The following is a 25,187-nucleotide window of genomic DNA, read 5'->3' on the forward strand; positions in this document are numbered from 1 at the left end:
TGCATGATCATCCCTGTTCTCTCCCGCTGCACTGATAAATAACTTGGAGAACGTGACCTGCGCACCTCACTCAGTCAGGCCCATACCTCCTTGCGGAGGTCCCTGGTGAATACAGGTAGTGCGTTAGACTCCGCGCCTCTCTGATTAGTTGCGCCAATATCAGTCAGTGGCATCCTCAAAAGTCATTAACGTGACAATCACTCTATCCTGGAATATGTTCTGTAGACCGAGGTGTAAAATGTGTTTACCTACACCTAGAGGTGGGTTCCCGGAGCTGAAACACGTTAAAAAGGTGTTGTTGTTTGAGAAGAGATGCCAATGCTCTAGATTTAGAGGACTCAGAGCTGCTGACGGAAGGCGTGTCAGTCGTGCCTTCGACAACTACATTGAAATCACCTGCCATAATGTGAAAAAGCAGCGTTGATTCTAGTTGGGGGCATAGAAGTTCATTAGAGTACATAGGGTGTTATTGAGTGTTCCCACCAGGATCAAGTATAGACTTTCAGTGTCCGCATGTGTTTCAAGTATATCAAAAGGTAATATGGGAGGCTAGTAGAATGGCTTATCCTCGCATCTTTTGTCTGGCATCACAGGCGTGGAAAGTAGGGATGTGCACCGGCGACTTTTGAGGTCTCGTGTTTTGTGTTTTGGATCCGGATTTTCATTATTTTTGGGGTTCGGATTTGTCTCGCAAAACACTTGACGAAAGGTCTCGGTTCGGATTTAAGGTTTTGGATTCGGATTTTTTTTGAAAAAAACATAAAAAGTTTAAAAATCAAGTTTTTGGGCTTATTTTCACTCCTACGCTATTATTAACCTCAATAACATTCAATAACAAGCATTTCCACTAATTTACAGTGTATTCTGAACACCTCACAATATAGTTATTAGTCCAAAATGTTGCAACGAGGTATCTTTCTGGACTGCGTAGAGGAGTGGGTCACCACAATATATATAATAAGAAAACCATCAACTTGTATGAGTCGCACCAATAAATGTACCTGGACTGCGTAGAGGAGTGGGTCACCACAATATATATTAAAAACCCTGAACTTGTATGATTCGCACCAATAAATGTATCTGGACTGCGTAGAGGAGTGGGTCACCACAATATATATAATAAGAAAACCATCAACTTGTATGATTCGCACCAATAAATGTACCTGGACTGCGTAGAGTAGTGGGCACTGGGCACCACAATAAAAAATATATAGAAAACCTTCAACAGGTCTGCATTACACCCAAAAATAGTATCTGGACTGCGTAGAGTAGTGGGCACTGGGCACCACAATAAAAAATATATAGAAAACCTTCAACTGGTCAGAATTACACCCAAAAATAGTATCTGGACTGCGTAGAGTAGTGGGCACTGGGCACCACAATAAAAAATATATAGAAAACCTTCAACAGGTCTGCATTACACCCAAAAATAGTATCTGGACTGCGTAGAGTAGTGGGCACTGGGCACCACAATAAAAAATATATAGAAAACCTTCAACAGGTCTGCATTACACCCAAAAATAGTATCTGGACTGCGTAGAGTAGTGGGCACTGGGCACCACAATAAAAAATATATAGAAAACCTTCAACAGGTCTGCATTACACCCAAAAATAGTATCTGGACTGCGTAGAGTAGTGGGCACTGGGCACCACAATAAAAAATATATAGAAAACCTTCAACAGGTCAGAATTACACCCAAAAATAGTATCTGGACTGCATAGAGGACTGGCCACTGGCCACCACAATATAATATATAGAAAACCTTCAACAGGTCAGAATTACACCCAAAAATAGTATCTGGACTGCGTAGAGGACTGGCCACTGGCCACCACAATATAATATATAGAAAACCTTCAACAGGTCAGAATTACACCCAAAAATAGTATCTGGACTGCGTAGAGTAGTGGGCACTGGGCACCACAATAAAATATATAAAAAACCTTCAACAGGTCTGCATTACACTGCACATACGGCTGCTCCTCCATCCTCTCCATCATATACATGTTGGAGTTTCAGTGTGTGAAAACCTCTTGTTTTTGATAATGTCAGTGCATTTTGAATATTTTTCAATTTGCCCCACACCACTGAATGTACTTTATCTATGATACGCATCTATCTATCTTGACTGCGTAGTGTGGTGGCCCCGGTACACAATTTGGTACCGAGGCCACAATATAATTAAAAAACCCTCCACGGGTCAGAATTCCAGCAAAAAAGGGTATGGACTGCGTAGTGTGGTGGCCCCGGTACACAATTTGGTACCGAGGCCACAATATAATTAAAAAACCCTCCACGGGTCAGAATTCCACCAAAAAAGGGTATGGACTGCGTAGTGTGGTGGCCCCGGTACACAATTTGGTACCGAGGCCACAATATAATTAAAAAATTGGGCATCAACTGTCACCGTTGTTTAATATCTGATACACCTAAATATGGACTGCACAGTGGAGTGGCCCCGGTAGTAAATTTGGTGCCGGGGCCACAATACCTCCTCCAACTTCCAAGTGTAGTGTTTATAAAGACAGACAGCGTCGAAGTGTTATTAGTTGACTTTCTTAACCCTAAAATTGTCCCTGTTGCAAATATTCGTGCAATGGACAGTTACTTTTTTATTGAAAAACTCAAGCTTTCAAGTGTAGTGTTTATAAAATATAAACAACAATACAGTAGTTTTAGAGCACGTCAATACCTCTTGTTTTAAATTATGACAGGGCATTTTACTTTTGGTTTAATTTCTTGAATTTGTTTAAATTTGGTTTTACTTTTTGAACATGGCAAACGACTGTTGATTGGTCATATAATGCAAAAACAAAAGTTCCAAGATGGAATTGTCCTTGGGCCCTCACACCCACCCTTATGTTGTTGAAATAGGACATGCACACTTTAACAAACCAATCATTTCAGCGACAGGGCCTACCAAACAACTGTGGCTGAAATGATTGGTTTGTTTGGGCCCCCACACCAATAAAACAATTCATCTCTCCCTGTACAAACTAAACAGGCTCTACTGAGGAAAGATGTCGTCCTCATCCTCAACCTCTGATTCCTCTCCCCCTACAGTGTGTACTTCCTCCTCCTCACACATTATCAATTCGTCCCCGCTGGACTCCACAACCACAGTCCCTCTGTACTGTCTGGAGGGCAGTGCTGTACTTGATTGAGGAATTGATTATTCATTTTTATAAACATCATTTTTTCAACGTTGTGAGGAAGCAACCTCCTTCGCCGCTCACTGACCAGGTTCTCCGCTGCACTAAAAACTCTTTCCGAGTACACACTGGAGGGGGGACAACTCAGTTAAAAAATAGAGCCAGTTTGTACAGGGGCTTCCAAACTGCCTTTTGGAGTTCTACCACGTCACTACCTCTAGTTAATTTAGATTGCAAGGCTTGTAAATATAAATACTTTGAAGATAAAAAAAGCAGGCTGCACAGACTGTGGAGCTAGAAAGTGAAATTAAATGGACCACGTTACTTTGGTGGCTATCTATGCCCCCCCCGCCCTACACTTGTAGTTGAATATAAATAAAGCAGCCTGCATAGACTGTAGAACTAGAAATTCAAATATACAAAGAAATGGACAAAGGCAGTTTGGTATCTGTCTGCATCAGATCCCCTCTCCACTAGGAGTAAAACAGAAAACTTTTCAGCCGTTATATAATCTAGAATATAAATAGAAATTGAGAAAGGCAATTTGGTATCTGTCTGCATCATAATCATCAACATCCTCCTCAGCGCCAGCTACATCAATATCCTCCTCCCAGTGTACAACATTCACACCTTCATTAGCCAAATCTGTAACTGGACTGTGGGTGATCCTTCCAGCATATGCAGAGGGCGTGCTGCAAATGCTGGATGGAGTCACCTCTTCCCGTACAGTGATGGGAAGGTCAGGGTTCACAACCAACAACACCCTTGGACTCGCCTTGGGGATTTGTGATGTCATCTGTTTAGAAGGTAGAGTTCTTTGCTGTTTTGTTGTTGTTGCTGACAGCATAACTCAACTTAAATTTTTTGTAGGGGGGGGGGGGGGGGGCTTAGATCCTTGGGTGAAGCTGGACCACTAGTCATGAACACGGGCCAGGGCCTAAGCCATTCCTTGCCACTACGTGTCGTAAATGGCATATTGCCAACTTTACGTTTCTCCTCAGATGATTTTAAGTTTCTCTTTTTGCTATTTTTTGAGAACTTGGGCTTTTTAGATTTTACATGCCCTGTATTAGGAGATTGGGCATCGGGCTTGCCAGACGACGTTGATGGCATTTCATCGTCTATGTCATGACTAGTGGCAGCAGCTTCAGCATTAGGAGGAAGTGGGTCTTGATCTTTCCCTACTTTATCCTCCAAATTTTGGTTTTCCATTATATGTAGCACAAGAGAGCGTACCCCTAAGCCACACACACTCGGCAAAGCCTTTAAAAATTATATGCAGCACAGGAGAGTAGCACTGGACTTATACTGCTGAATCAGTGAACTTTGTAATAGCAGTACCACTGGACTTATACACTGCTGAATCAGTGAACCTTGTAATAGCAGTACCACTGGACTTTTACTGCTGAATCTGTGAACTTGGTAATATTGCAGTACCAATGGGCTTATATACTGCTGGATTGGCTTTGCAAATTTGGTTATAATTATTTTTTTTTAAAAATTTTTATTTTAATTTTTTTTATAACTTTTTTTTTATTTTTTAAAAACTTGGGAATAATGGGGAAATAACTATGCCCTTAGAAGCACAGAGCACAGGACACAGCACCACTGGACTGAACAGGACACAGCGCAGGACCCAGCAGCACTACTGAACTCAGCAGGACAGAGCACAGGACACAGCACAACTGGACTGATACTGCAGAATGTGTGAACTTTGTAATATTGCAGTACCAATGGGCTTATACTGCAGGATTGGTTGTGCAAATTTTGTTGTAATTAAAAAAAAATGTAATTATTTTTTTGTATTTTTTTTAAATAACTTTTTTTTATTTTTTTAAACACTTTGGAATATTGGGGAAATAACTATGCCCTTAGAAGCACAGAGCACAGGGCACAGCACCACTGGACTGAACAGGACACAGCACAGGACCCAGCAGCACCACTGACCTCAGAAGGACAGAGCACAGGACACAGCACCACTAGACTGAGCACAGCACAGCACAGCACAGAACTTAACTGAACAGCACAGAACTTAACTGAACAGCACGAGATATAGCAGGACAGAGGACCACCTAACACACCCTCCCTCTACCCTGATCAATGCCCGAGTGAAGATGGCGGCGACTAGCGGGGAATTTATAGGATCCGAGTATCGCGAGATCCGACAACGGGATTATGAGTCAGAGCCTCAGTTTCAGATTTGAATTTGGCGCCAATACCCGGATCTGTCTCGGATCCGACTCGGATCGGCAACGTTCGGGTGGGCTCGGATTTCATAAATCCGAGTGCGCTCATCTCTAGTGGAAAGTAGTGGGGTAAGGTCTAGACATCAATTCTGGGTGAAGGCGTTATGTGAAGTAGGTTTCCTGGAAAAAGACGGTCACCTCAATGTTGTTTGAGTGTGAGGAAGAGTTTTGTGCGGCGTTGTGGACTGTTTAAATCTTTGATGTTATGTGATAGTATTCTAAGAGCCATATGGGATGGTTGGAAGAGTTACCTCAGGGAGCACATTAGTTAAATAAAAACATAAAGAAGAATCAGTGTGTCACCATATTGAATGTGCAACTACAAAAAGTACCTGGGAAGCGGAAGAGAGAGGAGAGTAAAGTAAATGAGAGCAGGGGACAAGACCAGGGTGGAAGGCTAGAGCTGGTCTGTGGTTCCAGCCAGAGGAAACGGGGGAAATGCTATTGGCATAGGAGGGGCAGACAAAGGTGAGATACCAAATGGGGGGGCATGGGTGGCGAAACCAGTAAGTGCTAGGCAGTGGGAGATGCTTTTACCCCCTGTGGACTGGGGACAGGTAATCTGGAAACGTAAACAAACAGTAGGGGGTTGTCAGCCTCCAACTTTAGTATACTTGGAGTATACTAGTAATATAGGCGAGCAAATGTTATGCTAACCATACTCATACTAGGCTACAGGCATAATAAGTAACAGTTCAACAAAGTCAAAAGGTGAGACATTCATTTCTACATGAAATGGCTGAAAACCAGTGGGCCACCATGCAAAAAGAAGGAAGACAATATGTAGACCGCTACTAATAAGGAGCCAACTATAGGTATAAGATCAGGTCGGAGGTGGGGATCCAGTCGGCCTTGCCGTTCATGTCACTGTTGACCACTCTCTAGCCAGAGTGCACTGGGGTTTTGGAATGGAGTCCTGTGGTCGGGAAACGCAGCTCATGGTTGAAGGCTGTTGCATTAAGAGTCGGACAGGTAATCCCAAGTGCTCGAGTAGGTGGGTGGCCTCTTCAAGAGTTTTGGCTGAGTAGAGTTTATTTTTAGTGCCAGAGAAGGATACGGAATGGGAACTCCCCCAATATCGGATGTTGTGTTCCCTGAGCACGCTCGTGATAGGTTTCAATTCCCTCCTCTTGAGGAGTGTAAGGGGGTAATGTCCTGTAAGATTTGCAAGGAAGCCCCTTCAAACAAGATTGTGCCCTGTTTCCGGATTTCCCATAGGATGGGTTCTTTTGTGGTATAACAGTGAAACTGGAGAATTATGTCTCGAGGTTGGGAGGTGTCCTGGGAGTGTGGGAGCATGGCTCTGTGCACCCTATCTAGAAGGAGGTGGTCCTCTGGTGCTGCTGGAGCCAGGTGGCTGAAAAGTCTTTTCAAATACTGGTCCAGCAAGGGTCCACTTTCTTGGGGATTCCCCTGATGCATAGATTATTGCGCCAGGTCCTGTTCTCTTGGCCCTCTTGTTGTTCCTGAAGGTGAAGCATGTCCTTTTGCAAATGTGGCAGCTCAGACTCTGTGGCCTGGTGAGATGAAATTACCTCGTACATCTTGGATTCAATGTAGTCTGTTCTGTCTCCAAGATCATGGAGATCAGGCCTCAGGGTGCTAATAGCTTTGTGAATTTCAGACTGTACTGCCTGTACCGACCATCGGGTCTCCTTAACCTTGCAAAGATCTGCAGTCCCTATTTCACCAGTCAGAGGCGAGTCGTTAGAATCGTCAAAAACGGAGTGGGTTGGGGCGACGTGGCTCTCAGATGTTTAGAGTCTGAATTAGAAAATTTCTTGAGGCCATGGCCCATATCGAATCAACCAGCTTCTGACCTCCGGAACCGTCTGCAAGCAGGGCTAGGGTCCAAGGCGCCCTAGGCATTTTTACAAAATCGGCGCCCCCCCCCCGCAAAAATCGGCGCCCTCCTCCCCCCTCACCCCGTCTTTCCTTACCTTGTCTCACTACCGCCACCTCTCTGCTCCGTCTCCTCCCCTCCACTCACTGACACTAGTGAGTGGAGGGGAGGAGACGGAGCAGAGAGGCGGCGGTGGTAAGCAATAGCCTCTTCCGCCCTCCCCGTGCATCTGAATGCTGTGCGGCGGCCGTGACACGTATGGTCAGCGGTCGTCGCACAGTTTTAAAGTCATTTACCATTCTGTGGCGCCCTCCAGAGACCAGCGCCCTAGGCAAGTGCCTAACCTTGCCTAATGGGAGCGCCGGGCCTGTCTGCAAGGGTAAGTAGCCAAGACTGGGATACATAGGGAATAAGATGCGGAGCTTACTACAACATTCCAAGCTTGGTCCCGGGTCCAAGGTCCCGGTGGGGCCCTAGGTCCTCATATACAGATGGGTGGTAAAGACTGGAGAAAAGTCCAGACAGATGCTTCCTTGTTGTAGGCTGTTCATGGAGCCCCACAGCATACTGCAAAGCAGAAGAAATGAATAGGGGTCGCATGTGAGCGTCCAGCAGAATGTGGAGAATGTAGATTACAAATCTTGTCAGTTCTGGGGCTGTTGAGAAACAAAATAGCTGGATATTGAAAATACAGCTGCAATATAGAAAACTGCCACCAGGTGGCAGCAGAGATCAGTGGACAGTATGGGGAGCTATAACAAACTGAGTTGCTGCTCCTGTGAGGCTGGAAGTGCTGTGTCTAAATTGTGCCAGGTAACTTTTGATCTGGTTTGGAGTGCTGGGCTGGTCAGGATGCATCCCACTGGAATAAGGGAGCCATTAGGGCATGTAGTGAATAGCATGCTGCAGTATAAAGCCCACAGTTCTGTGAGATGGAGGCTGGCAGTTTGGCCAAGCAGCATAGGAGGTTTCCAGGCTTTTTGTAGGCTAAAGCAGCAAATGTGGTATCTGTCTGTGCAGTATCAGTGGGGGAGACACTGAGCCTCAGTGGAGTTGGTTGTGCGGCACCTGGAGGGGTCAGAGTTGCTGCTGGGTCCAGCAGCGGGCCATGTCCACTTGTTGCAAGGGTGCGGTTGGGCAGGCTGAAGTTTGAATGCCTCCATGCAGGGAAGGGGACAGGCAGGTGTGGGGCCCCTCTTCGTGGGCATGTGGGATGGTACTCCAGGGTGCCTGGACCACATGGTGAGGTGGCGGGGAGCTAAGCTGCAGATTGAGATAGGAGTACCAGGCACGTTAAATCGTCCCCTATTGCCACGGAGCATTCAGCACCCACATCCGGTGATTATGGTGTCTAGACCACGCCCCCAATTATTTTATTTTTGTTTGCAGGTTTATATATACAGAAACTTGGGACTGCTATGGGCACTAGCTTTCAGAAACAAACTTGCTTCAAGTTATTTTAAACACAAGGGTGCATCTGATCAACCACATATTTAAAAAAATATCATGGCTGTCTCTTAAACAAACAGGTTACTTAAATGTGGATAAGATAGGTGTATCACCTGAGGATACAGTAAACATAGAAGTTTTGAGTCAGTCAAATATTACACAACAAGTACATTATAGGCACAGTTTTATTAATTAACAATTGATATATTTGACAGGATGGACCGCCTATGCTACACTGTCTGTTGTTGTTGGGAACCGGCTGGACTTACTTTGCCACCATTCCCTTTCGTTATCCCAAATGCGCCCTCTAACTGCAGTAGGAGGGGCTTACAAATGCTACCACCACTGGAATCCTTACCAGCATCCAGTACTGTTTTCTGGGTAAATGATGCTGCTAGTGTACCCCATTACTGGTGTACCTGGGCTGGTACCCCTGACCTCTTCCTATGGATCAGGGTTGCTGTGAATGGATCCCCCCTGGTCTATCACACTGGCCAAAGCTGCTGAGAAGCGGGCAGAGCGGTGGTTCCGGAAAGCTGTGTCCAAACCTCAGAACAGCCGGGAACGGATTAGAGTTGGGTCTAATCAGTAGGTCACAGGGATAGAGAAGTTTCTAAGCAGGCCTTTGAAGCAAGTGATGTTTATTTGCTCACACTGGCTAAAGTATCAGTAAGCAGGTCGGATGAAACAAAAAAAACAATTTTCAATACAAAACAGTGCTTTTATAGTTTTGGACACAGCCTCACAGGGTAAGCCAGCCCCCTGAGGTCAGAGTCATTTTTAGTTTCAGGATGCAATATGTTTACCCAAACATTAATTTACATGCATTGCAAAGCTAACAATATTTACACTTATCTGTGATATCCTAAAACTTGCTGTGATTTCCTGCATCTTGTTTAAGCCACAGAGGAAATCTAACAGCAAGTCTAATTAAACCTTCCTATTCCTCCAGGTGTGTTTGAACATCACACATCAAAAACTCTAATTAACATGAGATTAACATGGGTCCTTTCTTCAGACAGTTGCAAAATACATATTTCCTCTGCTTGAGAATTCCCAAAGAAAAGCTACAAAACCCCAAACAAGTCATTTCTCTGCACCAAAATACACAAAAGACTTCCTCAACAAATGCTTATTGCATCAGATATATACCTCAGAAAAAATGCATTTCCTCTAGCAAAGCTAAAACAAAAATAAATGTCCTCCCCTGGTCTCCGAAATAAAGATATTTCCTTTAACAACATACACACAATATTAAAAATAAGTACATTTGCAATTATAAAAATAAGCACCCAGCACTACTTCCATTAAATAAATTAGTAATTTATAAGTGATTCAGTCATAGTGACGTACAACCCATAAACTCTATACAAGATTTTTGGAATACAGTCGCAATATACTTAAACATTTTCAGGAACATAGTTTATCAAACAATATTTCTACTTATCATGACAGTGATATACCAGGGGTCACAGTCAGGTAAATTGAACAGATAAATGTCACAAAAAGAACAAGTAACAGTTTTCAGATTAATGTTGAAAAGAAGCTTATTGGAGCGTTGCCTTAGAATCCATGTTTCCACAAGCCTTAAATTATAGAAATTAACTAAAAACTATCTAGTAAATCGAATTAGGAATGATTTAAATGTATAAGTCACATTTTTTATTGTTAAGATTAATTTAAATGTATCAAAACATTTATCTTTAATTTTAAATGTATAATTCCCTTTCTTTATAGTTTGTATTAATCCAATATATCAACATGCAAACTCCGTGGATTTCTTTGCAGGTATATTAGTATATACTTATAGATATATTTTTGTTTATATGGAGTAGATTTTGTTATTATCTCCCTTTAATTTGTGATTTTATGTATTAAGATTTATCGTAGCATGATTATGCTGTATAGAAAAAATGTCATTTACTTTTGTCAGCATTGTCTAGGATTGATATTTTTAAGCCAGCTGTACCTCTACCTTTATACAAATTTAATTTTTGTTAAAATATAATTTTATAATATACATACTATAATTATATATTCATTCTGGTATACTTTTCTCTCAATTTAATCTATTGGTGTGGATTTGTCGCTTTGTATCTTTTAATCCTCTATAGATCATGCACCGATAAAAAAATTTTTTTATAAGTATTTGGTCTATGCTTTGCCAGTATCCATATGAGCCGTTTAGATAGATGAGAAGCCATGACACTAATTGAATTTGTTATACGAAAGCTGTGACTTAGACAATAATATAATTTATCAATGTTTGTGTAACTAAATTTGTTTTATTATTCCTTTCCATTTAGATTCCGTTTTTACATTAATTGTTTTATTGTGAGATAACGGTTTTGACAAATGTAGTACATAAACTAATTCATGATAAGGACTGGTTCCATTAAGCACTGAAATCTGGTTCCTTTAGATTTAAATAATTTGAGAAAATAGCACATTTTGTATGTCTTTTGTGAAAACACAATTCTTGTGGAAAAACAAGTCAGGATTGAATATTGTTGTTAATAAATGTAGATTCATGCCTGGAGTTATGCCATTGATTTGGTTTGGATTTCCGGTTTGTTACTTTGAAGCGGCCAATTGATTGATTCTACTGTACATCTGTCACGCGCAGGACCCTCAGACCTCCCAATCAAAGTCGGGCATGCTTTTCTGTGTGCCCCAGTTGTCCTCCTCTTTGACACTGAGCGCTGCAGCTCGCTCACGGCTGCCATCTTGGATTCGGGTCTGCGCATGGTCAGACCCATATCTTATCAACGCTTCCATCACTCATTAGTTAATGAGTTTTGGCACTCAGACTATTTAACGCACCTGACCCTCTGATATGGTGCCAGATCTTTGAGTCTCACAGTCAGTTCAGATGTGGCTCCCTTCAATCCGTGCCGCAGACTATTGCACTACCTGTATCCAGCAGCTTCCCAGCTCATCTGATCCTCAGTGTGGTCATTATCAGCCAAGAGATGATCACCACCTCTAGCACTCCTGCTCCACCTGAACATGCTAACCTTTAGTGTTCCCCTACTGGTCTTGTCTGGCACCCACTTGTAGAACCACGACCTGCGGAGCGGAAACCGCAAAACCCCATACCACCTTGTAGGGATTCCTGGAGAACACCTTGTATCTTGTTAGACTCTGCGCTTCCTAGTCGGGTAGTAATACGCCAAAACAGGCCACAAGGATCTGCCAAATCCCTGCATTCCGGGTCTTTTGGTGTTGCTGAGCTCTCCGGTGCGTTCTTTCTTTTTAAGAATGTTCCAAACAGTTGATCTGGCCACACCTAATGTTTTTGCTATCCCTCTGATGGGTTTGTTTTGATTTTTCAGCCTAATGATGGCTTGCTTCACTGATAGTGACAGCTCTTTGGATCTCATATTGAGAGTCGACAGCAACAGATTCCAAATGCAAATGTCACACCTAGAATCAACGCCAGACCTTTTACCTGCTTAATTGATGATGAAATAATGAGGAAATAGCCCACACATGTCCATGAAATAGCTTTTGAGTCGATTGTCCCATTACTTTTGGTCCCTTAAAAAATGAGAGGCACATATAGAAACCGTTGTAATTCCTACACCGTTCACCTGATTTGGATGTAAATACCCTCAAATTAAAGGTGATAGTCTGCAGTTAAAGCACATCTTGTTCGTTTAATTTCAAATCCATTGTGGTGTTGTATAGAGTCCAAAATATGAGAATTGTGTCGATGTCCCAATATTTATGGACTTGACTGTACATACATATACACACACATACAGTACATACACACATCTTTTTTTACCCCACTTACCTGATTGGAGTATTTCAGACAACAAGGTCTTGGGCAGTGTATCCGGTAGGTCATAGCCATTTTTCCTAGCCACAATAAGATGAAAGGCAGCACAAAATTCTGGCAGGATCAAAGCACCATCACAGTCAACATCACTAAGATCCCTGAAACAAAGTAACCAAGTTTACTATAGTCACTGCCCATTTTTTTGTGTAGGTATGACATCACAATTGGGTGCTGCTTGTCTTTGTCTTAAAAAAAGCAAACATACTATTTTACATTATAATTCAATTTGTGCTATTTCATTGTTTGCATTTAGCAGTAAAACAGCATTTACTTTATGCACAGTTTTATTAACCTAGGTTATAATATATAATGTATTGGATATTAGAAGTCACAGGGGAGTTCTATCAGGCCATGTGACTTCTATTATCAATATAATAGAAACTGTACAAGACACACTGACATGTACTTGTTATTAGATCATCTTACACTATGTGAATAAGCAACACCATAAGCAACACTTTTTGTGACTCAACAGAACTTGCTACAAAAGAAAAAGTATGTGTTGCAGGATAACTGTAACAAATGTTATGTGATTTGTTACAAAATGAAGCATTTAGAAACTCCCTCTAGCAATCCTGCATTTGCCTTTGCCCAATGACTCTTCTACTGAATAAATCCATTGATTACATTCCCATGAACAATTTAATTATGCACATAGAGAATACAACACTACCAAATAACTTGACAATGGAAAAGAAAAAAAAAAAAAAAAGATACCACTCTTTTAGTGTGCCTGATCAATCAGATTTGGTTTGTTACATTAATGGAATACATAATTAGTTTGATGTCTGTCTCTTCTGTGTAATTTCATAATACTTGGTAATGATGGAATGCCCATCACGCAATTCCTATACTTGGAACACCATAGCTTGATACATTTGCTGTATTAATCCTTGAATACTGTTACCACTATACACTCACCCACCCCCTATTACACCTTCCTTCAGAGCCCACACTAATACTTAAATTTACTGGGTCTATTAACTCTTGACAAATACAGTGTCTTTAAAGAAGACTGTTGCTAATCAATGTGATTGTGTTATAGCTGGTTTGCCACCAGTTCAGGCCTGTGTGTGCAGGATCAGGTTCAGGCAGGAGATCGGAGAGAGAAGTCCCGCATGTGGCAGGTATGAGAAAACCTTGTGATGTCTGCAGGAAGAAAGCAGAAACTGAGAGACAAGAGTCCAGACAGAGACTGCTAAGCAGATTAGCTGCAAACATGTTAGAGAGGGCTCAAGAACTTGGGTAGTGCCCTGAGAGGAGCTATGTGTTCATTATTCCTGGATTTAGGAGATGGGTATATTGTGGCAATAAAGGGATGTACATGGTCAGCAACAATACTCAGGTGGGCTGTGGCATTGAAATGATGCTCAACTGGTATTAAAAAGGGCCAAAAAATATTTCTCACACCATTAAACCACGAACCATTCTGTACCATTGACACAAGGCAGGATAAATTCGGTTCATGCAATGTTTTTCCAATCTTCAACTGTACAGTATTTGTGAATCAGTAGCCTCAATTTCCTGTTCATAGCTGACAGGAACCCAGTGTGATCTTCTGCTGTGGTAGCTCATCCACTTCAAGGTTCGACGTGCTGTGCATTTCAGAAATGCTCTTCTGCATATAACTGTTGTAGCACATGGTTTATTTATCGGAGATAATCAAACCAACCACGTCTTGCACCAACAATCGTTCCATTATCAAAGTCATGTAGATCACATTACTTCCCCATTCTGGTGTTTGGTCTGAACAACTGAACCTCTTGACCACACAACAGATCTAATATTACCAAGGCACAAATGATTGAACGTATACTGCTAACAATTTGGTATGTGCAAATTATGAAATAATTATGAAGGAATAGGCAATAAAAACACAATAACAGCACAAATATACAAAGTCACAAGGTGATCACCTTAATAATAGAAAATGGACCTTGGCCAAAAACAATATTCATGCAGAGCAAAACAAGTCCTTGGTATAAGACAATAATCCGATATTGCAGTTCAGAACTGTACCAATAGCTGTAATCAAACGAATAATAGAACTCAAACGACAGATGTAATTTTCAATCCCGTAATCCTGTTTGTGATGCATATAAACTTTCAACTGTAATAATACAAAGTCACTGATCTCCGTTTTGTTAAGTACACAGCACAAACTCACGTTTCAAAAGTCCCCGCTATGGCTTAATGCGTTCCCCAGAGGGATGCTAAATCCTTTCGTAGTGGTCTCTTTGTTACCTCCCCATGATACGGGTGGCAGATGCAGCGTGAGGTGCAAAGCTAAGAGGGGTAGATCCTTTTTATGATGCAAGCTTGCCCATTTGTGTAGCCGGCTCCTGTCCGCTTGTAGCTGTCACTTGCTTCCCGAATCGGGTGCATGGACGAAGATAAGGGTGATTCGTAAAGAGCTTAGAGAATAGATAGCACTCTCTAATGCCACAGTAGATGTAGGCAATGTGATTTTGTAGTCCAATGCGTTTCTCCCCAGTAACCATGGGGCTTTCTCAGGGAAACCGTGTAATGAACAGCTCTATGGGGCAGGGTCCTTCTTACACATAGTACCGCCCACAGACAAGCTGATGCGTTCATGAAGTGTAGAAGGCGTTCCCAAGTTTCTATATCAAACTAAGGTGAACAATATCCATATCAGTAAATAAAAAGAAAATCCTTGGTTGATTAACCATATTAAATACACAAATAAATTCAAAATACTGAAATCCAGCAAATTACACACCAAGTTCTGTAAATATGATGTGTAATAACTTCATTCAGATGAGAAAAAGAAACTGCAAATAGAGTATCTGTGTAACTGGTTATATATACACAGATGGCAAATGGATGTATACAAATTGTATAACAATTTCACAGTTAACATTAGGGGGTAACCCTATAAAACCAGATATATGTAAGGTCAAGGTGAGCTAAAAAGAGTGCATAGGACCTTATTCAAGATTCAAATTGTAAATAACTGTTTTAAAGAGAAGCGAGGCTACTATAAAGAGATGACAAATTTAACTAATACTTCCATATAGACCCTATCCAAATACAGTCCAAAACTAACCCTGCATATTCTAATAGCTACATATAAAAAAAGGAAAGTAAACTATAGGGAATCTCAAATATCTAGGTGTCGAAGTCAGCAAATTGGATAAAGTCATTTCAATTAAAGTCTAGCAAACTTGGTTGTCTTTGTCTGAAAAGATGCGTACGGTACGCATCGACGTAGAAGGGCACGCTACGGCGTGAAAGGACGTACGCATCCACTACACGTGGCAGCAACAGTAATTGGTCTTTTACCATACATTCACACAAACAGGCATACTTATAAAATAGTACACATTAATGGTAGTTGCAACACATAGTCAGTTATGTCGAAATATAGTAGTATTTATATGTTATATCAGAGTTACATGCATATTAATGAAATACACGGAACGGGTTGAGGGAATAACATCATGAGTGGTATCATAATGAACCTCGTTACATATCCTACTGTTTGGTTCACTCTGCGAGGGAATCGCAGAGTGCATACACAAGTTATGAATGATAGGGAATTATGAACTACTTAAGACTAAGGAATCCTGGCGGGAAGAGCAGAGCATACCCCCTGCAGAGATGACCCCCTCCTTTGGATTCCTTAGGATGAACCAGCCAATGATTGACGACCCCTTGAACATTCCTGAGACCCGGACCAATAGATGCAAGCCATACCATCTTCATTGTATCACTGTATTTGATTGTGTATATAAGCAGCAGCTTGTGATCCAGAGTGCAGACTTCTTGTCCCCAGACTTCAGGATTAAATGACTGCACTGGATCCAGAGCGCCTGCGATAAGTAACGGCTGTATTTACTATTACTTCGCTTGAGCATATTTTTCCACTTATTGCGAATAAATATTTGTGCTTTGGAAACACAAATCGAGGTTCGACAATCGTTATTGGTTAGCGACGATACGCACATAACAATTGTGGGCTCGTGAGCTTTGGAGGTTTCGTTGCCGATGATACGCAAGACCAACGGATTTCGGTTCCTCAACAAAGGGTGGAGACGCGTCATAAACGGGTAAGAACGCATGGTGTTCAAAACCTGAATTTTACTCTGTGTTGCGAAACCGAATGTCCGTTTTGCATTATCTAGGGCACGCTAACTAGAACCTAGGGACAAAAGAGAAAACTGTTTCTTTTTTCTGTCATTGTGCGTTTTAACTGTATTGCATTGTTTAGCGTATGTGTACTTCCTGCTGTGCGTACGCGAACTTCCGGTAAACTTGCCACGTGGTTAAACAATCGTTTTGATAGTTATTATACATGCATAGTATAATTACTTGTGAAAGCCTCTGAGACATTATTACTATTGTTGGGAACTTTTGATTTTCTGCGCAGAAAAGGTGTATAGTGTGTGATGTTGTAACGTAGATACACTGTTTTATTGTTGAGGTGCTCAGTTGCTGTCTGACGAGGCGGATTGCCCAACTGAAGGACGGTATACAGGGCAGGTATACCGAATGCGAAAACTGGGTTTTCGCAAAGCGCTACCAATAGATCGCAAGGTTTGCTAATAATTAGTATTGGTAGGCAGTGCGATCCGGTCGCACCGTTAGTGCGAATTGGTGAAGCAGCTAGGAGGAATTATACTGGAAAGGCAGGTTGATTGTATCGACTTTGCGCTCCCAGCGATAATAAACTCAGCAGATTTTGTGGTTTAGCCAGGGTATCGAGGAGCTGACAGCCCTTGGGGCCCACAGTGATATTTCTGTATTAGGGACCCTCGCCAGGGGCGAGAAAAGCGAGTGAGCGCGGCTAAAGGAAATACGTTCACCGAGCATTATAGATATCTAGCGGTGAGTATAGCAACAGAGTTGAAATTATTAGGTGGAAAGAACAGAGCATTGCGGTGTGTCTGTATTTCACATTTGGCCGGAAGGAACAGAGCATTGCGGTGGGTCTGTGTTCCGGGTAGAAGGTATATTGTTCAACATGGGTGCTAAGCATACGCTAGAGATGGTCAGTGTACTGCCTAAGGAAGGCCCTATTGGTTCAGCGAGGTTTCTCATGTGTAAGAAATATGGTGCATATGCAACTGTGTATTGTGACACGTGGGTCGGGATGACCAAAGCTTGTGATAGGCCTTTCCCAACAATAGGGAGTTTTAATGCAGAGGTACTAAATACTGTAAAAGATAAAATATGGTTGATCAAGTCAACGAAAAAGAGAAATAGACATAATGATTGTTTAAAATTGTGGCAAATGGAAGGTAACACGTGGCAGAGCAGCGAATGCAAACCGGAAATAGGCGTGGCGAAAAGCGCGCGCGAGGCGGATGTAACCATTGAGAAGCGTGGCAAACTTGTACCCTGTTTTAAATCAGTTTCAATCAAGTGTATCTGAAAATGAAGATGAACCCACTGTGATTTCGGCCATTGCCCATGCTGTTAATGTACTAGAGGCTCAGCGCAAGTATGAGAAAATGGCTGAGATAGGTGAGAGTAGCGTGATCACTAGGAGTGAAAGTGTTCTAAATCTAGGGCCTGTAAATCCTGTAGCGTCCCCTGAAGTTAGTGTACCAGAGGGTGTGTTCCCGGTCCGCACAATATCGGTTCCCAATGGGAAACCAGATAAGGATGATGTAGTTCCTTTAATAAATGTTACAATGCATTGTCCCTGGACTAGATCAGAATTACGTTCCATTATGAATGAATTCCCGGACCCTAGAAAGGAGTTAGCTAAATGTCAGAAATTTGTTAAAGACTTAGGGAATGCTCACGAACCAACCAGTAAGGATTGGCGGGTAGTGTCGAGGGCGTGTCTTCCTCCCAATACTAACATACAAAAATTTATTGGAGATTGTTTGTTGGAGGAAGATGACACCTTGACTGATGAGATTAACCAACGGAATATAGAACAAATTGTCAAACACTTAGCCATCTGTTTTCCAGTAGTGGTAAATTGGAGTAAGATTTTCACCATTAAACAAAAGGATAGTGAAACTGCCTCAGATTACTTTGCTAGAGCTATAACAGCGATCGCACGATTTACTGGGATATCCAACATAAGTGAGGACCCACATCACAGAGAGGTAGCTGTAGGGGTACTGATGGATGGCCTTAGGGAAAATTTAAAGACGAGAGTACAAACCACATTACCTAATTGGAGAGGCGTCACGGTAGACTTCCTTAGGGAGTCTGCTGTGGAGCATGACAAGAACCTTTTTAGAAAAAGGGAAGAGAAAAGTGATAAGTTAATGACGGTAAGTATACAGGCTCTAGAAGGGGTGCACACACGACCACCAGCATACAACCCATATAACAGGAAACCTAAAGTGATCAGGTGTTTCAACTGTAACGAGGAAGGACATTACAGGAGAGATTGTAATAAAGAAAGACTCAATACACATAGGGGTGGGTCACATAGATATCCTCCAAGAAAGGATTCACATAGACTAGAAGACTCACATCTACCCGCGCATATTACGGCAGCAAATGCTGCGCGGGAAATCAATAGTCAGCGCTAGGGGTCAGGTCATACCTGTAGTCTACAGCCAGTGAGGTTAACTGAGAGTCAGAGTGAAGAACCAACAATGATAGTTGACATAGCTGGCAGGAAACAAACTTTTCTTGTAGATACAGGGGCGGCCCGATCTGTGATAACCTCTCCTTTCAATCTACAGGTGACCAGCAAAACTATTCCAGCTATGGGGGTGACGGGAAAAGTGTTACATTATCCTCTAACTAAACCCGCTGAAGTTACTATCGGGCCTCTGCATACTAAGCATTCGTTTCTCTTGGCTGCAGCGGCTCCTACTAACTTGCTAGGGAGAGACTTGTTATGTAAAATGGGATGTGTCATATACTGTACTTCAGATGGTGTGTTCCTAGATATACCCGAGAAGGTTGCACATGAGGTACAAGACATATTGGACACCCCTCAAAGGTTAATGTTACACTCTCCTGTTATAGAACAAAGTCCATCTCAAGTAAAGGGGATGTTGCTGGAAATACCAGGTTCCCTATGGACCAGTGATGGACAGGACACTGGACTGATGGCAAACGTAGCCCCTGTCATGGTCAATCTAAAAAGTGGTAGGATAGCTCCAAAAATCCCACAGTATCCATTAAAACCGGAGGTGGAACTAGGGGTATATCCTGTTATTGAGAGGCTGTTACAACAAGGGATTTTAATTCGTACAGCCAGTACAGCAAATAGTCCCATTTTCCCTGTGAAGAAGAGCGGGGGGAGGGGCTATAGATTAGTCCAGGACTTAAGGGGAATTAAAAAAGTTGTTGAGAGCCAATTCCCCGTAGTGCCGAATCCAGCTGTCATCCTCATGCAGATTCCACCGTCTGCCAGTCATTTTACTGTCATTGATCTATGTTCTGCTTTCTTCTCAGTCCCTCTTCACCCTGACTGCCAATACCTTTTTGCATTCTCCTACAGGGGAGTGCAATACACATGGACCAGACTACCCCAGGGGTTCATTGACAGCCCCAGTATTTTCTCCCAAGCCTTACATGACTGTTTGCAATCCTTTCAACCCCACAATGGGTCTGTTCTAATTCAATATGTGGACGATTTGTTGTTGTGCTCTGATTCTTTTATGTCATGTTTACATGATACTAAATTGTTGTTGCTTCATCTTTCACAAACAGGGCACAAGGTGGCAAAGGATAAATTACAGCCATGTCAGACTAAGGTCAAATACTTAGGACACTGCCTCACTAAGGGGCTAAGACACCTGACAACCGACAGAATTGAGGCCATACAACACATGACCCTGCCACAGAGCCAGAAGCAGATTCGTACTTTCTTGGGGATGTGTGGATACTGTAGGTCATGGATCCCAGGTTTTTCTATTCTGGCATTACCATTGCAGGAGCTAGTCTCTTCCTCAAAACCAGAACGTGTCGTACACACAGAAGAGTCAGAGCAAGCGTTCTTTAACCTTAAAGATAGTCTGACAAGAGCACCTGCATTGGGAATACCTGATTATGAAAAGCCTTTTGAGCTATTTTGTACAGAAGCTGATGGCTGTGCAGCAGGTGTCCTCGCACAGAAACATGGTGACGCTAGCAGACCGGTAGCATACTACAGTGCACAATTAGACAATGTGGCAAGGTCACTCCCAACATGTCTCAGAAGTGTAGCAGCAACGGCCCTTCTAGTAAGTAAGAGCGAGGATGTAGTATTAGGACATAATTCAACCATCTATACACCCCATGCTGTATCAGCTCTGTTAAATTCAGCCCAAACCAGACATGTTTCTTCAGCTAGATTCACAAAGTGGGAACTAGCCCTGATGGCACCCTCAAACATCACCATCAAACGATGTAGCACCCTAAATCCAGCTACATACCTTCCGTATGTGTCTCAAGAGACACAAAGGGTGGCAGGTGAGGAGACCCTGGTTGATGATGAGTTAGGCAAGAATACTGACACGCATGACTGTATGGAACACCTGAATCAGACCTTTACTGCAAGGCCCGACATACGTGACACCCCCTTAGAAAATGTAGATTTTACGTTTTATACAGACGGAAGTTGCCATAGACAGAGACAGGAGAGCTATGTACTGGTTACGCTGTTGTAGACGATCAGGATGTGGTAGAAGCTGAACCCCTTGGTCCACCTCACTCAGCCCAGGTGGCGGAACTAGTAGCACTAAAGAGAGCATGTGAACTGGCAGAGGGTAAATCAGCCAATATATATACTGACTCTAGGTACGCCTTCGGGGTAGTGCACGATTTTGGGGCCCTTTGGCGTCTTAGAAACTTTACGACAGCAGCAGGTACACCAGTGGCACACTCACAACACATAAAAGGACTTCTGACAGCGATACAGTTACCCAGAACAGTAGCCGTCATAAAGTGCAAAGCCCATACCTTTGAAGAAGACCCAGTGTCATTGGGCAACAACAGGGCAGACGAAGCTGCTAAATGGGCAGCAGGGCAACCTATGACTGTATCGACCAAGACTATGATGGTTTTTCAGACATTAGACATGCAGAAATTAATTGAAATGCAAGATTTGTGTTCCCTGCAGGAAAAGGCGGTCTGGAAGGCGAAGGGATGTGGTCAAGAGTCCTCAGGACTCTGGAGGGATGGACAAGGTAAGCCTGTAGCTCCCCGAACATACTATCCAAGCCTGGCTGAAGCAGCACACGGCCTGACTCACCTGGGTAAAGAAGGTATGCGCAAACTGGTGAGAGCATACTGGTGTGCTCCCGGATTTTCCTCTCAGGCTGGTAAGAAAGCAATGTCATGTCTTATTTGTTTGAGGAAAAATGTTGGGAAAACTATTCCAACTGAGCCATCCCACATCCCTCCTACAGACGGACCTTTTCAGGTAATACAAATTGACTATATCCAATTACCACCATGCAGGAATCTAAAGTATGTGTTAGTGTGTATTGATGTGTTTTCCGGTTGGGTAGAAGCATATCCAGCAGCCACTAATACTGCTGTGTTCACTGCAAAGAAAATTGTACAAGACTTTGTGTGTAGGTTTGGTATCCCTAGAATCATTGAAAGTGATAGGGGTACCCATTTTACTGGTGATATCTTCCAAAATATGTGTAAACTCATGGGAATCAGTAGCAGACTTCACACCCCTTACCGACCACAAGCCAGTGGTAAGGTGGAGAGAGTAAACGGTACTATCAAGAACAAACTAGGTAAGATAATGGCTGAAACTGCGTTGGCATGGCCTGAGGCTTTGCCGTTGGTCCTCCACAGCATTCGAACCACTCCTAGACCTCCTCTTAATCTGTCCCCCTTTGAGATACTGTTCGGACGACAACCTCATTTGATCGTGAGTCCACAAGACGACTTAAAGTGTAATAATGAAGTGACTGTACAATATCTTATAAGAATGAGTAGACAGCTGAAACAACAACAACAAAAACTAAAAATGCTGTCACCTGGTATGCCAGAAACGAACTGTCATGATGTTGAACCTGGAGACTATGTTATGATCCGCAATTTCTTACGTTCAGGTTGTTTAACAGACCGTTGGGAAGACCCGTACCAAGTGCTGCTGACCAGTACTACATCACTGAAGGTTGCAGAGAGAGACACTTGGGTCCATTCCACCCACTGCAGAAGAGTCCATAATCCGGAGAAAGTGCAAGACAAGACTCAGACCGACGACATAGAGCTGTCACTTGTGAACCTGTTCCGGGAGACCTAAAGCCTGCAGTTGAGACACCTGAACCAGAGACGTTGCCTCAGAACTATCTTTCCAGCGATGGAGTGGCGGGTTTTGTTTTTCTTTTGTTCCAGGATTTTCCTTGTTTTTACTTTTTCTAGGACATTCTATTTTTGTGAAGGAGAATGGAGGACGGAGGAGAGTTCTGGGAGTGATACGGATGAAATGGAGGCCGAAGAAAAGTTAATAGGATATCCTGAGCAGCCCATTATCAAACTTGGTCCAGGGGTTATGAAAAGGTCTGCTAGCTCAGGAACTCGGAGGCAGTGTGAGGGGCTATTGTCTGATGAGTATTGTATCTGCAAGTTCTGCAACTCCCTAGTTGAAGAGAGATGCATCCAACGATGCCAGTCCCCCAGTACTCTGAATATAGGCGGGCATCCTTTGGAGGATTATCACTCCCTGGTGGGTAAGGTACTAAACCAAACCGAGTGTTGGGTGTGCTCTCATGTGCCTCAAGGGCAGCATAACATAGGACTAGTGCCATTCCCTTTAAACATATCCGAAGTACTCGAATTAAGGGGTGGGAGGCCCATAGAAGGGAGGTACAATAACACTAGGTCCCCTAGTCTGACGCTTCGACAATACTCCATAGGCAGATCTTTGCTGTGCCTAAACATATCTCATGCAAAGCGCCTGGAGAATTGGGAGGCTGACCTATCAGATCAGACAATGGCTCGCCACACTCATTTTAGAGAGAGACTCACAAGGTCACTACTAGGCAGGAATGCTGATGGAAGTCACAAGTTAGGGCGTATAACCAAACATAAGAAGGTATCTATTGGAAAAGTCTCTACAGATAAATGTGAAAATGTCATTAATGCCGACACATGTCTAGAGCAGATGGAGACACTAGGCATGGGTAGTTTTATCAAAACTCTGTGTGACATAATTCATGGGCATACCGTCCCTTATGTTCTCCCTGAGGATGTGTATTTTGTTCGTGGAAGAAAAGCTTATTCCTGGGTGACTCCGAGTTCCAAGGGCTTGTGTTTCTTAGCTAAACTGGTTCCTGAAATCATGACTATTACTCATGAAGAAATGGTAGATATTCACAAGACTAAATCACCACCATACATACACACACAGTATGAACACTGTGGCAAGAGAAATATGATTCCTGGTGAGGAACCCATAGCTACAAAATTGATTAGTGAAACTGCTGGTTTCCAAGTTATGGTTGCTCTAGATCTCACCAGGACCGCTCGGGGAACATTAAACTTTAAATAGATCCAAGACCTAGCTAAATTAATAGATAATATCACCGAGATGTATGATGACACTTTCAGGTATACTGGAAGGGAGCTACAAGCGTACAAGAAGGAGTTGGTGCAACATAGACTGGTACTAAATTATCTCACCTCTATTACTGGTGGGTACTGTGTGACACTGGCCACCCAGTTCGGTGTCAAATGTTGCACGTACATCACTAATAATACGGACGACCCTAAAGAGGTTATAGACCGGAAGATGGATGAAATTTTGCAGCTGAAATGGGAATTTCGAAAGAGCCATAATTCTTCGTTATATGAGGTCGGGGAAAAGGTGGCGGGTTGGTTCTCATGGTTGAACCCAGCAAAATGGTTCTCCGGTCTGGGGGAGTGGGTACAGGAAATGATTGCGAGTGTAGGTAAGCTCCTTCTCCTTATACTGGGTGTCATCTTAGCAATTGGTTTAGTTGTCAAATGTGTTCCTACTGTGTTGAAGTGTGGAAAACGGTCTCATGGGAGTAACACTGAGAAAGAGACCGAAAGGGTGGTACCAGATACCGAGATCATGGTCTGTGAAGAAGTATTGTATAATCCTGAACTTGAAACGGTGATTGGGTGATAGTTTATTACACTATCAAAGGGTGGAACTGTCGAAGTCAGCAAATTGGATAAAGTCATTTCAATTAAAGTCTAGCAAACTTGGTTGTCTTTGTCTGAAAAGATGCGTACGGTACGCATCGACGTAGAAGGGCACGCTACGGCGTGAAAGGACGTACGCATCCACTACACGTGGCAGCAACAGTAATTGGTCTTTTACCATACATTCACACAAACAGGCATACTTATAAAATAGTACACATTAATGGTAGTTGCAACACATAGTCAGTTATGTCGAAATATAGTAGTATTTATATGTTATATCAGAGTTACATGCATATTAATGAAATACACGGAACGGGTTGAGGGAATAACATCATGAGTGGTATCATAATGAACCTCGTTACATATCCTACTGTTTGGTTCACTCTGCGAGGGAATCGCAGAGTGCATACACAAGTTATGAATGATAGGGAATTATGAACTACTTAAGACTAAGGAATCCTGGCGGGAAGAGCAGAGCATACCCCCTGCAGAGATGACCCCCTCCTTTGGATTCCTTAGGATGAACCAGCCAATGATTGACGACCCCTTGAACATTCCTGAGACCCGGACCAATAGATGCAAGCCATACCATCTT

The 25,187-nt window shown here is 42.7% G+C and overlaps 1 protein-coding gene across 2 annotated transcripts in view; it reads right to left on the minus strand.

Moving 5' to 3' along the window:
* REPS2 (RALBP1 associated Eps domain containing 2) overlaps positions 1 to 25,187 on the minus strand; it is a 185,279-nt gene that overhangs the window by 53,727 nt on the left and 106,365 nt on the right. For both annotated transcript variants that reach the window (XM_075195087.1, XM_075195086.1), the window contains exon 8: positions 12,488 to 12,630. In XM_075195087.1, the coding sequence (XP_075051188.1) occupies positions 12,488 to 12,630 (143 nt within the window). The remainder of the gene's footprint in view (positions 1 to 12,487; positions 12,631 to 25,187) is intronic.

This window comes from Mixophyes fleayi, chromosome 2 (genome assembly GCF_038048845.1).
Source record: "Mixophyes fleayi isolate aMixFle1 chromosome 2, aMixFle1.hap1, whole genome shotgun sequence".
NCBI lineage: Eukaryota > Metazoa > Chordata > Amphibia > Anura > Limnodynastidae > Mixophyes > Mixophyes fleayi.